Below are 16421 nucleotides of genomic sequence, written 5' to 3'. Positions count from 1 at the left end.
CCAAACCATCTAATTCTCTCAACTTATTACCTATTGGTACTACTCCTATATTCCCTTGAATTCATTCAATTCTAATTTTATCCTTCTTCTTCTCACCAATTATCCATCTTAACATTCTCATTTCAGTTACACTTATCCTATGAACATGCTGTTCTTTAGTTTCCTAACGTTCTGTCCCATAAAGCATGTTAGATGGATAACTGGTGAGATGAAATCTTCATTTTAGTTTGAGTGGTACTAGTACACGACGATCACATGAAACTCCAGTGGCACCTCTTTGTTTCTTCCACCCAGCTTGAATTCTATTGCAACATTGATGCAGGATGAATGCTTTATGAAGTTGATTTACTAGAAGAGATCAAAGTTCAGATTCACACAAATAAATCAAGTAAAAAATCATGTATTCTACCAAAGAAACAGAAAATGCAGATTTAAACTATTCTGATTTGACCCAAAAATAACATCCCACAAGCATGTTCACTAGAAAATAAAGAACGAGCGCCCCCTACGAGATATGGGAATCCCTTTCTAGCATAGGTTAATCCCAATAATCAAGTAGATTCGTGATTTCATGATTAGGACGCAATAGGGGCTAGGGGAATCAAGAATTGAACAATTAGGGCTAGGTTTAGGGAAACTAGGGTTAGGGTTTTGGAAAAGGACAAAATAGGGTTAGGGATTTAGGGTTGCACGTGTCAGCCCGTTTGAACACATGTGCGCATGTGCGTGCGTGTGTGCATATGGGTTGGGTTTTGGTGTTTTAGGTTTGAGGAAGAAAGGGAAAAAAGAAGAGAAAAAGGAAGAAAGAATAGGGATTTTAGTTTTGAATGAAGAAGGAAGAGATGGAAAAATACCATTTGAAAGGAGAAGAAAGAAGATAGGTGAGGATCACCCCTGAGGCTTCGCACCCCCTCTCCAATCCCCAGAGGACCCAAAATCACTACCTGCAAATCACATGCAAGAAAGGAAGAAGAAGAGAGCTTCACCTTTTCTTTTTTCTCTAAAAAAATAGAGCATAGGGTGTGGACGTACTCCCCCCTCTATTTATATGCTCAGAAGTTGAAAATTACAAACCCTTATCTCTTAAAAATTAAGTGCATACTTAAAAATAAAAGCTGTAAACTACCAAATCCTAATCCAAACCAATAATCAAGTCCAAAAAACAAAAAAACATAAAACATAAATGCCAACTATTGGGGAACCATGTGGTCCAAAATCTAAGTAGATCAACGGTCCGATGGTTCGCAGATGATGATCTGGCGATCGGATGGGCCAACGGGCATAATCCAACGGTCCAATACTCATATCAAGGCAGCCCATATGCATCCTTCCAGTGTGGGGTATTCCTGCATGTGGGGTCTTCAAAGTGACCCATCGGGCTCTATGTAGATGCATTCATCCAAAGTGAAGTTGGGGTTGCAGTTGGGACCCTCCTCTGGTAGACGCAATATGAAGGTCCAATGTCCACATCAATCCTCCTCGGTTGAGAAAGATTCACCTCTGGCAAAGCAAAACTATAGAACCGCTCCAGAAGATTAGGATCCAACCTCTGAAACTCCATCTTTGTAATCCAAGTGCTATTTTATGTTGTTCTATCCTTCCATTTGAGAAGTAATTTTTGGAATCCTCGTCTCGTGGAAACCACGTGGTGATCCAACACATCCTCAATCTTCTCTTTTCTCTCAGGTAACGATGGTAGAGAAGGTAAATAGTGTGATGACGATGTAGGTAAAGGCCAAGGACTAGGGGACAAATATGGCGTATAGTGGTCTATAAGAGGCTAGTGGGTGCAGTAGCAGGACCATCACAAGAAACCAGGTCCTCCACATTGAATGTGGAGCTAGGTAAAGGCCAAGGACTAGGGGACAAATATGGCGTATAGTGGTCTATAAGAGGGCTAGTGGGTGCAGTAGCAGGACCATCACAAGAAACCAGGTCCTCCACATTGAATGTGGAGCTAATGCTCATGTTAGAAGGAACATCTACCACATGCATTAGTGCGCACTCTTTGCAAAATTTTATAGAGACCTGCACTACGGGTATTTAACTTTTTAACGGTTCCTTGAGGAGACCGCTCTAGTCGTATGCAAATCATGACGTAGTCACCCACCCGAAATTCCCTATACTCGTGGTGAGAACCAACATGAAATTTATACTTTTTGTTACTTGCATTAATCCTTCTTTTGATCTCAGCTTGTAAATCATGGATATGCTGTGCAAATGCAGATGCTGACTCAGATGGCCTATGTGAGATGGACATGGGGATGAGATCTATAGGCTTCCTAGGTTGGTACCCATGCACAACTTCAAATGAACTCATACCTATGACCTATTTACTGAACTGCTGTATGCAAACTTTGCAATAGGTAAAACTGCATCCCAGGTCCTAGTATGGTCTCCCACTAAGCAACGCAACAGGTTTCCTATGACTACTTCCTTCTGCCCATAAGTTTGAGGATGGTAAGCTGAAGAGAATTGAAGTCTCGTACCCATCATCTGCCAAAGTGTCTTCTAGAAGTAACTCATGAAGCGCACATCCCTGTTAAACGCTTTGGTCTTTGGCAAACCATGCAAACCAACTACCTCCCCAAATAAAATCTTAGCCACATTGGAGGCGTCCGACATTTTTGAACACGATAGAAAGTGAGCCATTTTGAAAAAAAAAAAACGGTTCACTACGTCAATGATGGAATCGTGCTTCTTGATAGTCTTGGGAAGTCCAAGTACGAAATCCATACTAGGGTCTTGCCATGGAGCATGAGGAATTGACAAAGGCATACAAGCTTGTATTATGCCTTCTTTGCTTTGTCAATTGACAAGCCCTACATTCCCCAATAATTTTGGCCACATCTCTCTTTAGGCTTGGCCAGTAAAATTTGTCCACCACAAGGGCAATAGTCTTGTCCCTCCCAAACTGACCAGCTATCCCTCCAGAATGAAGCACCCAAATTGGAAAATCCCAAATATGAGTACGAGGGATGCAGAGTCTGTCACATTTGAATAGGAAATCATCAACAATGACAAACTCATGATCATTCCTCGTCTAATCACCTAATAATGATGCATACACCTCTCCAAAATCTGGGCATGATGAATAGTCTTTTTTAAAATGCTCGAACCTAGTGACCTCAATACTCATGGATTGGAGTATTGAAGGGAAGGATGCTTTAAGAGTTTTGTCCCCTACCCAAATGTCCTTCAAAAAACGGATACGATTACCTTTGCCTAGTTCGAAACCGATGTCTTTGAGGATGACCTTTTTGAGATGGAGAATGCCCTTCCAAATGGCAGAGGCCCTATGCACAGACGACTCTTTAGTCCACCAACCCCAGGCGAAGTACTGTATTTGCTCTTAATTATCTTGATCCAGAGGCTGTCTTTTTCGGATCCTAGCCTCAAAATCCACTTCCTAGCAGCGCCCTATTCATTTGCTTGAGGTCTTTGATACCCACCCCACCTTCTTTATATTGCTTGCAAACTTGATTCCAATCCATTAGATGGAATCTCTTAAGGTTCTCCTTCCCATGCCATAAAAAGTCCCTTCTTAGCTTGTCATTAGAGGCCAAAACAGTTGCCGGGCATCTGAACAAGGACATGTAGTAGAGGGGGAGATTTGAGAGGGCTGATTTGATTAAGGTGAGCCAACCGCCTAGGGAAAGAAACTGGCACTGCCATTTGGCTAAAAATTTCTCGAATCTTAGGATGATCTTGTTCCATAGGGAAATAGGAGGAGGACCAATGCAGAGAGGGAGACCTATGTACGTAGTTGGGAATGAAGCCGATGAACAGCTGATGCGTGAAGCATGCTGAGAAACTTCTTCTTCTTTAAGATTCACCCCATATAATCTTGACTTTCTCATATTGATTCTTAGGCCGGATACTGCCTCAAAACAGCAAATTGAGGTTCGCAAGTTGTCCACCTTAACTGGGTTAACGTCTGAGAATATGAGAACGTCATCTGTAAATTGAACATGGGAGATGGGATTGCTCATTCCCCTAACCGAGACCCCACTAAGAACACCGACTTCTTGGCCCTTGTGGAGCATTCTAGAGAAAGCTTCACCCACTATGAGAAAAAGAAATGGAGATAGGGGATCTCCCTGCCTCAAGCCTCTCGAGCTTTTAAAATACCCCTTCGAAGACCCGTTGATGAGAATTGAGAAAAAAGGCGAAGAAATGCATTCGGCTATCCACCTGCTCCATCTATCTCCGAAGCCCATCCGATTCGAAGAAAATTCCAGTCGATGTGATCATACGCCTTTTCGACATCCAAACTACAAAAGATGCTTTTGGTTCTCGTTGAATGGCAGGAGTGTAGACATTCATTAGCAATTAGAGCGCAGTCAATTATCTGTCTACTCGGGATAAAAGCGCTTTGGTTAGGAGAAATGATGGAGCCTATGATGCTCTTCAGTCTAGATGCCAGAACCTTTGCCAGGATTTTGTACGGGCCCTCGATAAGGCTGATCGGCCTGAAGTCGCTAAAGGAGGCTGCTCGCGATGTCTTGGGGATAAGAGTAATGAAGGAGGATCCAAGATCTTGGGAGAGTCTGCTTCTCTCGTGGAATTCCATCATAAAATCCAGAATGTCGACTCTGATGGTTTCCTTAAAATGCTGAAAGAATCGTATAGGAAAACCATCAGGGCCCAGGGCCTTATAGGCACTCAAGGAGGTCACTGCCAGCTTGATTTCCTCCTCAGAGAAAGGGGCCTCCAGAGATTTGGAATTTGCGAGGGATAATCCATCGACTTCCAAGAGGTTGAGACGAGGCCTACTGCATTCATCGGATTCGAGAAGTTGGCCGAAGTGAGAGACAGCTTCAAGGCCGATGTCTTCTGGATCTTCAATGCGGGAGTCATTTACTAGAATGCTGTTGATTTTGTTCACTCTAGCCTGCATGCTGGCTAAGCTGTGGAAGAACTTTGTATTTTTGTCTCCCTCTTTTACCCACTTTGATCGGGATTTTTGCCTCCAAGAGGTTTCACTTTCGAGAGCTCTGGAGGAGAGAATCTGAATAAGCTAAATTCTCCTGGCTAGAATTTTTGCTGTCATCGGATAGACCTTTGCCTGCGAGTCAATAGACTGAAGCTCTGAAATGATCGATACCAGTTCACCTTCTCTAATGCTCCATTCATCCTGTTTCCATTGTTTTAATTTCTTCTTCAGCAGTCTGAGTTTGGAACTGAGTCTATATCTTGCAAATCCTTGTACTTGGAAGCTAGCCCACCATTCAGCAATCATGTTGGAGAAGCCTGGGATTTGAAGCCAAGAGATGTCAAACTTGAAAGGTTTTGGGCCCCAATTGAGCTCATCTGCTGATAGGCAAATGGGCCAATGATCTGATGTGAATCTGGGTAAGATAGATTGAGAAACAGAGGGGAACTTTTCCATCCACTCAGAGGACAGGAGGAAACGATCCAACCTGGACAAAATGGGATTAAGTCTCCCGTTTGTCCAAGTGAACTTTGTGCCAAAAAGAGGGAGGTTGACAAGGTCATTGTCGTCGATCCATTCAGAAAAGTCTCTCATGGAAGGGGTGATTTTGGATCCGACTGACTTTTCGTCCGCATATCTGATGGAGTTGAAGTCCCCTACGAAGCAGCATGAACCGTTGAATCTCTTCCTTGAGGCAGACAGTTCTTCCCACAAGTTTCTTCTATTGACTTCCACAGAGGGGCCATAAATGGAGCTGATGAGAACGGAAGCATTTGTCGCAGATTCTTGTAGAATGACTGAGATGGAATAGGAGCCAGACCAACTTTGTTGCAGCATCCAGTGGGAAGAGTTCCAAGTTACTAGAATGCCCCCTGTATTGCTCACTGCATTTAGTGAGACCCATTTGATGTCTTTAGCCCCCCACAGTGACCTCATCAAGCGATAGTCGAAATGCGGAACTTTCGTTTCTTTAGCCTCTCATAGTGACCTCATCTAGTGGGTGACCCATGTGATTTGGGGCCCACGGGAGAGGTCTCATGTTCGCGACTCCTCACCGGGGGTGATTAATGCGCATTTCACACTGGGCTCGAGTGGGGTAGCCTATGGGATGTGGGGACACACTCGGGGTGGGCGGCCCATGTGATTTGGGCCCCACGAGGGGGGTTCGGCCGAGGTCCTAACCCGTGAGATGTGGGGCCTTGGCTATGAGATAAAGGGATTAATTCGCCATACTCTAACAGTTCGAGCTTTTAAAGCAAGTGATTAATTGTCCTGCATCAAATTGGTATCAGAGCGGGAGGTCTCGTGTTCGAGACTCCTCACCGGGAGTGATTAATGTAGGGGCATTTTCACACCGGGCTCGAGTAGGGTAGACCGTGGGATGCGGGGACACTCGGGGTGGGTGACCCATGTGATTTGGGGCCCACGGGGGAGGTCTCGTGTTCGAGACTCCTCACCGGGGGATTAATGCGCATTTCACACCGGGCTCGAGTGGGGTAGCCTATGGGATGCGGGGACACACTCGGGGTGGGTGACCCATGTGATTTGGGGCCCACGAGGGGGGGTTCAGCCGAGGTCCTAACCCATGAGATGTGGGGTTTGGGCTATGAGATAAGTGGATTAATTTGCTATGCTTTAACAATTCGAGCTTTTAGAGCAAGTGGTTAATTGTCCTGTATCAAATTGGTATCAGAGCGGGAGGTCTCGTGTTCGAGACTCCTCACCGGGGGTGATTAATGTAGGGGCATTTTCACACCGGGCTCGAGTAGTGTCGCCTGTGGAATGCAAGGATACACTCGGAGTGGGTGACCCATGTGATTTAGGGCCCACGGGGGAGGTCTCGTGTTTGAGACTCCTCACCGGAGGTGATTAATGCACATTTCACACTGGGCTCGAGTGGGGTAGCCTCTGGGATGCGGGGACACACTCGGGGTGGACGGCCCATGTGATTTAGAGCCCACGAGGGGGGTTCGGCCGAGGTCCTAACCCATGAGATGTGGGGCCTGGGCTATGAGATAAATTGATTAATTTGCCATACTCTAACAGTTCGAGCTTTTAGAGTAAGTGGTTAATTGTCTTGCATCAAATATTACAGGCTTGTAGTGCGGGACCTTATAAGATACTGAAACGAATTGGTTCTAATGCGTGCATTGTAGATCTTCCACCTTCCATGGGGATTCGTTCTACATTTAATGTGGAAGATCTTGTGTCTTATATGGGGCCCCCGACTGCAACTACCAACATTTCACTTGACCATCATAGTGATCCAGACATGTCCTATGATCCATGCCCTTTACCTGACCTATCTTCCCAGCCTTTGCCTCCCTTGCCATCCATACCTGCTAGACGAGAGATTGAGAGTATCTTGGATGAGCAAGTAGTTTCTACACACCAACGAGGGTTTCAAAAGTTCCTTGTGAAGTGGAAGAACAAGCCGATTTCAGCAGTACTTGGATCACAGAGATGAAGTTTCAGGGTGTCGATCCAAACTTACTTGAGCAGTATCAGAGCTTTATTCTACCAGAGGTGGATTCTTCTTAGCCGGGGAGAGTTGATGGGGACATCACATTATGGACGTCATTACGCAAATATCAGAGGAGGGTCCGAGCCCTAGTTTCCTTATGGCTAGGCGAGTACCTGTTTGAGTCTCAAGGAGGAGCCAAAGACCTCACATAGCATGTGGGTTGGGTGGAGGATGTTTTTAGACCTTTGGATCGTGAGGACTTCACGATCGAACCATTGGATGCAACTTGATCGTGGGCCTTGTGATCGTGGACGCCTTCAGAGTTCATTGGATAATCTTAGTTTCTTAGGATTGTAGTGATTTTTGTTTTGAGGACTTAGTTTGCTTTTGAGATTTTATTTATATGTTTTATTAGTTTTATGCTTTTACAGGGGGGGGGGGGGGGGTACAAAGTAGGTGGTTAAAAGTAAATATGTTTTTCATTAATGGTCTTTTTGTAAAAGACAAACTTTTAGACTATAAAGGCTTGGACATTCAAGCCTAGTCTTTTTATTTTTTTTAATTTTTTAGGTGATGTTAATCAAGAAGCTCGAAGTTCTCTCCTCTCTCTTGTGTTTATGAAGAATGTGGTGTGAAACTCCATTAAGTGTGAATTCGAATGAAAACTACCTTGGTGTGAAGTCTTGTTTATTCGTCTCTTCTCTCTTCTCAAACTCCAAAGGTATTTTGTCTCATCTCTTTTTCTCTTTTCCTCTCAAAATTTCTTCTTTATCTTTTTATCTTTTCTTCTTAAACCCAAACCATCCCAACCTATACTCGAACAAAAAGTCCAGTCGTACGAGTGAATCCATACGTTTGTATGACTGTATGAACAGTCCGTACGGATTGTTTTGTGGACTTCACTTCAGCCCCTTTCTTACATACATATTCTTCTTTCTTCAACCAAACCCTCACCTAAAACTCTAGATTCCCCTTTCAAATAAACCTTAATTTCAGATTTCCCCAATTTTCAAACCCTAACCCTTACCCTAATTTCCCTAAACCTAGAATCATTTAGAATCCCTTTTGAACTTAGGTGGTTCCCTTTATAATAATTCTATCCTCATGTTTTGGATGGAATTTCTTAATTCCATTGGGCCTATTTCAAATTAACATTTTACTAGTTCCTTTGTATGACCATGTGGTAGCCTAGGTTTACATGTAATTGCTTATTTGATTAATTGTTTGGTTTATGATGAGGTTGCTGAAATTTCATACTTTTGTTGCTCATGTTTTAAACTGAAAAGCTGATTTCATCTATCATCCTAGGTTAGAAAACCATCGTATGTCAAAAGATCATGTGGAGATCCTTCCTCCTTTCCTTATATTTCTCCGTCAATTGTCTAAGTAGTAAAATAGCTTCAGTGGTCGACCTCCCAGGCATGAACCCAAACTGATTTTTTGATACATTTGTCTCATGCCTTAGTCTTTGTTCAATCACTCGCTCCTGAAGTTTCATAGTACGGCTTATAAGTTTAATCCCATGAGAGCTAGTGTAGCATTGTATGTCTCCTTTCTTCTTATAAATAGGTACCACGTTACTTTCATTCCCTTTGCCTGACGTTTTCTTCGATCTTTCAATCTTCTTCAAAATTGTCAACCAAAATAATCCATTATCTCTCATACACTTCCAAACCTCTATTGGTATACCATATGGTACAAGGGCCTTTCTTGTTTTCATCTTTCTCAAAGCTTCTTTCACTTTGGATATCCTAATCCTATGAGAGTATCTATGGTATCCAACCTTATTTGAGTTTATGGTTCTTTCTACTGCTATGCTCGCAAAGTTTTTGTCATTTTAACAAGTTCTGAAAATAGCTTCTCCACCTTTCATTGATCTCATCGTCTTCTACTAGTACTGTTTGGTTATTGCTTATAATAGATGCAAAAGTCATTAGTGCCACAAATAAGTGTCTGGAATGATTTTCCAGTAGCCATCTAGTTCACTAGAACTAGAAAAAAGAAGAATTACTCCTCTAGGAAATAAAGTAAAGAGCCCCTCAAAAGCTTTATCACAATCAATCAAATAGTGTATTCTTGTCCATATGCATGGCCTTCTAGGCTTATATGTAGCCCGTTCTCTACAAGCTTTGACAAACTGAAATAAACATCTACTTGCACCCTATTGGTTAATATTTCCTTTGCTAAATAAGACAAGATGAGGGAACTTAGAAGTAGCACCAATTGGCAATAAGATGAGGGGAAATACACATAGATGGTTTGGCCATGTGCAATGGAGACCAAGAATTGCACCAGAAAAAAAGTAGTGTGTTGGTTCAAGATGAAGGCCTCTAAAGTGGCAAGGGGAAAGCCCAAAAGGATGTAGGTGGAGGTGGAAAAGATCTGATGACCTTTGGTTTGACTGAGGATATGGTCTTCAATAGAGTGGAATAGCGGGACAAGATTGGTTAGGCTGAGGCTTTGATGATGATGATGATGAAATAAGGCGACTTTTGCTTTCTTAGAAGGTTGGATTAAGGACAGGAAACTAACCAATAAAGACTCCAAATAATAAAGGCTCCAAATCCATTGCAACTAGTCAACCATGTTGGCTATAGGGGCTGTATTATTTGCTTACAAATCTCTAAGGCTGCTGATTGGACTTCTAGGCCCCACACAAAAATTGGTTCCTTATTTGAACCATCAGTGTCAGTGGGTCCTGTAAACCAATTGGATCACTAGGGAGTGTTCTGATTACTCCATTGTGTTCCATGGGTCCATCGGATGCCCCAATTTGTGTATTTATTGGTGGACTAGCATGGGGAGTGCCCTCTTGGACCTTCTTTGATACGTATGATGGATGGGTGGCCTGGATGCATCACTTCCGCAGTCAATTTATATCAGAAATTCTTTACCCATCTCTTGACGTTCCCTTTGTAACTCTTCTTTTCTTATAACATTACTGTTATTTCTAAACATTCCATGAAAATTGTCTTTTTAAAGGTTTCATGTCACCTTTTCCAAACAGCATTACTGTTATCTTCTTTGCAAAAGAAGGTACAGACTGTAACTTGACATCCATGAAGGAAAGCTTGGAACCCATCACAGTATCCTTCCAACAAGGCTTGGGTCAGAAGTTCAGGCAACCATCAGGAACTGGGATTGACTTCTCGATATTTGATGAGTCAGAGCTGCTGAAAGAGGGAGATACAGAAGTGTATCCTCTTGCAGTTAAGGCAGAAGCATCTCCAGTCGAGGATAATGAATCAGCAGCTGGAACTCCAACGCCAGGAAATATAAATTCTCAGATCACACAAGCAGTGTTCGAGAAGAAAGAGAAGGGCGAGTATCAGGTAAGGGTTGTGAAGCAGATCTTGTGGGTGAACGGTATGAGGTATGAATTGCAGGAGATTTACGGGATAGGAAATTCGGTCGACAACGACTTTGATGGGAATGACCCAGGAAAAGAATGTGTCATCTGCCTGTCAGAACCACGGGACACAACTGTCCTTCCCTGCCGACATATGGTAAATCTCTCTCTCTCTCTCTCTCTCTCTCTCTCTCTCTCTATGTGTGTGTGTGTGTGTGTGTGTTTCCGATAACTGCTTTCTAACTGGATCTGCAACTGATAAGCATGATACGGACTTCATCTGAGTAGTTCGATAAAAATAATTATGGATGAATTGGAAATTATATCGATTAATTAAAAAAATAGGGTTTTAGAGAGGGACTGTTTCTTTTTCTTTTCCAACTAAATAATGTTTTTCCTATATGTTTCAATCTATGTAACTGGGACGTCGGTGTGTGACGTGTGTTGGGCATGGACATTAGTTGTATAAAATGGGGACCCTGAAAAACTCAACGGGCTGAGATGTCATACAAATGTATAATGATGTTAAAAAAATAAAAAAGTTTATTATTATATTAATTTTATTTATATCCACAAGATTTAAAAAATTGTACCTGCACAAGTAAAAATGCACTAACAATATAAGAAGTGTATAAATACTGCTAAAGTACAAGAAGAAGAGATACAGCAAGGTTTTTCCTTATAAAAGCATAACAGAAATGGAGTGTCCTTGTTTCATGGGTTTGTACTTTGTTAAAACTGAGTAAGAGAGAGTATCGTGGCAAACACCATTGGGAGCAATTGCTGCTGGTGAACCACCCATTTGATCAATACGGAACAGTGATGGTATTTGACCCTACTTAATTCCCTGCAAAGTCTACGGTAGTAGTTTCATATCAGTGTCTAATCTTGTTCAATGCTGCCAATGTTACCAACATTGCTAACCCCCCTACATTTTTCATTCCAAATTACGCGATCCGGATTATGAGTCATGTATGATCTGGATCGCTATTTTTAACGATCCAAAATTGTGGTTTATGATCTTATTATTGATTAGGTTGTAATTTAAATTATATTCAGAATGTTTATATATATATATATAGGGAAATGGTTCTACAAGGTCGACCTTATGGGAACTTCCCATGAAGTCAAGCTGTGTGGGTCCCACTGTGATGTGTGTCGAACATCTACCTCATCAGTCAGATGCAACGTTCCATGGTGGGCCACGGGCTTAAAAATCAAGTCAATTCATGACTTGGGCGGGCAACACCACATGCAACAGTTGAGAGGAGTTACCCTCCCATTAAAACATTCACAATCATTTATTGGGCCCATCAAGATATGGTTCACAAATCCAGCCCATCCATTGTGTGTGTCCCACTTGGATGAGGGGTCAGATCAACTTTCAGCAGCATCCAAAACTTAGGTGGGCCCCACCAAGTGATTTTATATGTTTTAGGCATGTCTTCACATGGTTTTAGATGGTATGGCCCACTTAAGTTCCTTATATGGGTGATTTTTGGGATATCCCATAACCTAAAGGGGACCCATCAAATGCACGTTATTGATGTTTGACACATGTCACGGTGTGTCTCACACACACACACACACACACTCTCTCTCTCTCTCTCTCTCTCTCTCTCTCTCTCTCTCTCTCTATGAGGTTGACCTCATGGGAACTTCCCATGAGGTTGAGTTGTGTGGGCCCCACCGTGATGTGGGTTGAACATCAGCACTGAGTATTTTGATGGGTACCCTTTAGGTTATGGGATATCAAAAAAATCAGCCGTATATGAAACTCAGGTGGGCCATCCCATTAAAAACCATGTGAAGACATGCCTAAAACATAGAAAAGCACTTGGTAGGGCCCACCTGAGTTTTGGATGCTGCTGAAACTTGGTCCGACCCCTCATCCAAGTTGGACACACAATGGATGGGCTGGATTTGTGAACCACATCTCAGTGGGCCCAATAAATGATTATGAATGTTTTAATGGGAGCGTAACCCCTCTCAACTGTTGTATGTGGTGTGGCCCATCCAAGTCATGGATTGACTTGATTTTTAAACCTGTGGCCCGTCGTAGAATGGTGCATCTAACTAATGGGGTAGATGCTCGACCACATCACGGTGGGGCCCACACAGCTCGACCTCATGGGAAGTTCCCATGAGGTCGACCTCATAGTACCATTTCCCACACACACACACACACACACACACACACACATACTTGCGCACCTTCTTACGTGTGCACCTTTGCACACGTGTCATGGGCATAGAATCTGAACGGTCCACGTGATGCGGCACCCCTTGAAACCTCACAAGCCCAACTTTCAGCCTGATAAAAAACTCTGGTGGGCCATGGCAAAAGGAAACAATTTCATCCCTTGATTTTCATTTATCTTTTCCATGGCCCACTAGAGTTTTGTATTGGGCTGAAAGTTGGGCCCATGAGGTTTCAAGGGGTGCTGCATCACATGGACTGTTCAGATTCTGTGCCCATGACACTTGTGCAAAGGTGCGCATGGGTGCTCGCATAAGGTGCACAAGTGAGCATTCCTCTCTCTCTCTCTCTCTCTCTCTCTCGATATATATATATATATATATATATATATATATATATATATATATATATATATATATATATCAATTTTGGTTATGTCAAGCATATACAGCATAATACTACCATGCAGGTTTTTACAATAATAACATTCATCACTCTCTGTATTAATTATAAAACGCGTATGATTTACCTATTCCCCTACAATGTACCAGAGCAACCCATAACTTTCCCTATTGGCATTTCGTAACTGATCATTGCCATTTTCCAAACGGAAAAATATTAGGAAATGAGATTAAACTAAAAATAAGATGTTTTCGGAGAGAAAAGAACTATTGTAGAAGTGTATATTCAGGGGGTTGAGGTAAATATTTTTTGTGTCATTGTTTTTGGAAAGTCTTTGTCCTTAGTCTTCAATCATTGGGAAACTTGAACCAAGATGTGTGCCCAACAAGTGGTTATAACAGAAATGAGAAAATTGTGGTTTAGTGTCTGTTTGCATATGTGGTCTGTTCTACATTCCAATCATAAACAGCACCTGACAGGATGCCAAGTTATCAGTTTCCCTGTCATGTTGTGGAAATGGCTCCCAAAAGGACAGTGGTCTCTGTGCGCGTGTGAAGGTACTATGGGTTTCATTTCTGCATTTGGTAAAAAGGATAACTATCATCTTTGGGAGAGCCATTTCTGAAAAATGATGGTGGAATTGATGACATAACAATACCGTTGGATGGTGGTGTTATTGCAATCTCAAATAAGTTGACTATTGCTATCCTGTTGGAACACTCATTTCGACCTTACCAATTCATGTTAGGATATGTTCAGAAATCCCTGATGCCTCTTCCTACCCCCATTTGGGGGTGCCAAAACTTGACCTGATTGCGTAGTCAGTGTTTGGATCGGCCCATTTCCGATATGGCCTGGGTTTGGGTTGTGTTTTCTCAACCTTGAAATTAAATGGGTTGGGTTTGGGTTTGCTGGGCTAGACTTCGCGAGTCTAGAACATGGTCTGCCCCCTTCCCTTTTTGCTAAATGCCGACTGTATATATGTATTATATGAGACCGAGTTCCCTGTTCGAAACTTAGTTTTTTGATGTGTGATGGGACCATCCAAGTCATTGATCTGCCTCCATCATGGATGGACCGTTCCCAGAATATCCCAATTGTTCAACTTTAAACCTTCCCTTTGTTGGCATGTGATTACATGGTTGAAAAGAAATGCACGAACAATCCGTATACCATGTATGAAAGAGCAAAGATTCAATGGAGATGGTCTTCCAATCTATGGGATTTTGTGCGATTTGTCCAACTGTGATGGGGCTCTCAGATTAATGGCTTGGATAGAGTAACCATGGGCACTGATGCAACTAGGAGCCTATAGTGCTTTGAGAGCATTGGAGAAAGAAATGCACGAACAAACCATATACCATGTATGAAAGACCAAAGATTCAATGGAGATGGTCTTCCAATCTGTGGGATTTTGTGCAATTTGTCCAACTGTGATGGGGCCCTCAGATTAATGGCTTGGATAGAGTAACCATGGGCACTGATGCAACTAGGAGCCTTATGGTGCTTTGAGAGCATTGGAGCATTTCTCTAAGTTTAGAAACCCAAAACTTGGTTGTGAAAGTTGTAATTTGAATTATAGTAAGGGTTCGATTTTGTAATTGTTAGGAGTTTTAAATGTGTTTGATGTTTTTATATTTTCTATTCAAAACGACAGTATTCTTATTTTTTAATTAAATGGGTCATGTGGTTTAGGTTTGGATTGACCCATTTATAGATGGGTTGGGTTGGTATTGTGATTTTTGACCTGTTTAACGAGTTGGTTGGGTTTGGGTTGGACCTGGCCTTGTTTTGACCTGAGCATAACCTGACCTCAACCCACCCTGACTAATTGCCATCGATAATCTCACTTCTGATTTGGTGTGGGGGAGAATTAGGAAACCGCAAACCTGCTTAATGCAGGTTTTGTTTTGTTTTCCATGAGACCGCAAGTGCTAAGTGTACCTTGCATGGCCTGGAATACTAGCCGACCACAATTTGGAGGTGCATCCAAACATTAGCTTATCCATTTTCTCCTTGTTAACATACCTGTTATTTTGCCTTCGTGTAGTGCATGTGCAGCGGATGTGCAAAGGTTCTGAGGTTCCAGACGAACCGATGCCCAATATGCCGGCAACCCGTTGAGCGGCTTCTGGAGATCAAGGTCAACAACAGACCTGAGGAGTGAGAGGGAGGCGCATTGTGAGAACATGTAAAGCGTTGTTTTTTTTTTTTTCCTTTTACTGTGGCTTCCAATAATCAGATGGTTGATATAGTATGCAGTTTTGCGGATTTACATTGGCCTCAGTTTGATAGGCATTGCCTGGCCGGGAAGACTGTATCCTAACTTAAATGTATGTTGCAACAGGTAAGATTGAGATTGCAATTTGATTGTTTGAGCTTTTCATAAGATTTAGTATGGTATGGTATGTTGGTCAAATGGATCCTGCTCTCTTGTTTGCCGGGTGGGCCACAACTTATGCAAAAGAAGTTGATGATTGAACAATAATGACTGATAGCCCATGCTCAACATACATGGGTGGCCCACCAGACTAGCCTGATTTATGGGCCAGGGACTCTACATAGTGCAGGCATACCTGTCCAAGTCTGGCTAGCATTTTTTTTGTCCTTGTTTTAAGCGGGAGTTGTTGGATATACTCTGGCAGTGTGTTAACTCAGATTTAATGTCCATTTTTTGGGGGCCAAAGTCATCCCAAAAGTAGAGCTGGCACTGGACGACTCAACTCGGCAAACTTGACTCGTCCGACTTGTTCAGATTCGACTCGATCCGGACCGAGTGAGTCGATCTGAATTGAGTTGACCTCGTCCAATCTGAACTCAAACCGAGTCGAGTTTGAGTCACCCAGTAACTTGACTCGACCTGAAACCCAACTCGGTACGGACTTGACTCGATCCGAAACTCGACTCATACATATAGATTAAAAAAAAAATCTAACATTTCATATTTGAGATGCCGTGTAGTTGATGGAGAGGCTACAATTCGGCAAGTGAATCTATGTTGAGTTGTGATTTCAGCCTGTGGATACCTGTTGCACCCCATATGACATGATGCCAACTTGACTTGACTGGG

At 42.6% G+C, this 16421-nt stretch overlaps 1 protein-coding gene across 3 annotated transcripts in view; it reads left to right on the top strand.

The window, feature by feature from the left end:
- LOC131245988 (probable E3 ubiquitin-protein ligase LUL2) overlaps positions 1-15740 on the top strand; it is a 30175-nt gene extending 14435 nt beyond the window's left edge. For all 3 annotated transcript variants that reach the window (XM_058245826.1, XM_058245825.1, XM_058245823.1), the window contains 2 exons: positions 10408-10906; positions 15402-15740. In XM_058245826.1, the coding sequence (XP_058101809.1) occupies positions 10408-10906; positions 15402-15518 (616 nt within the window). In that variant the 3' untranslated portion in view covers positions 15519-15740. The remainder of the gene's footprint in view (positions 1-10407; positions 10907-15401) is intronic.
- The last annotated feature ends 681 nt before the right edge of the window (positions 15741-16421 follow it).

This window comes from Magnolia sinica, chromosome 5 (genome assembly GCF_029962835.1).
Source record: "Magnolia sinica isolate HGM2019 chromosome 5, MsV1, whole genome shotgun sequence".
NCBI lineage: Eukaryota > Viridiplantae > Streptophyta > Magnoliopsida > Magnoliales > Magnoliaceae > Magnolia > Magnolia sinica.
The sequence above is the reverse complement of the archived record's forward strand: the minus strand, read 5'-3'. Positions and strand labels throughout refer to the sequence as shown.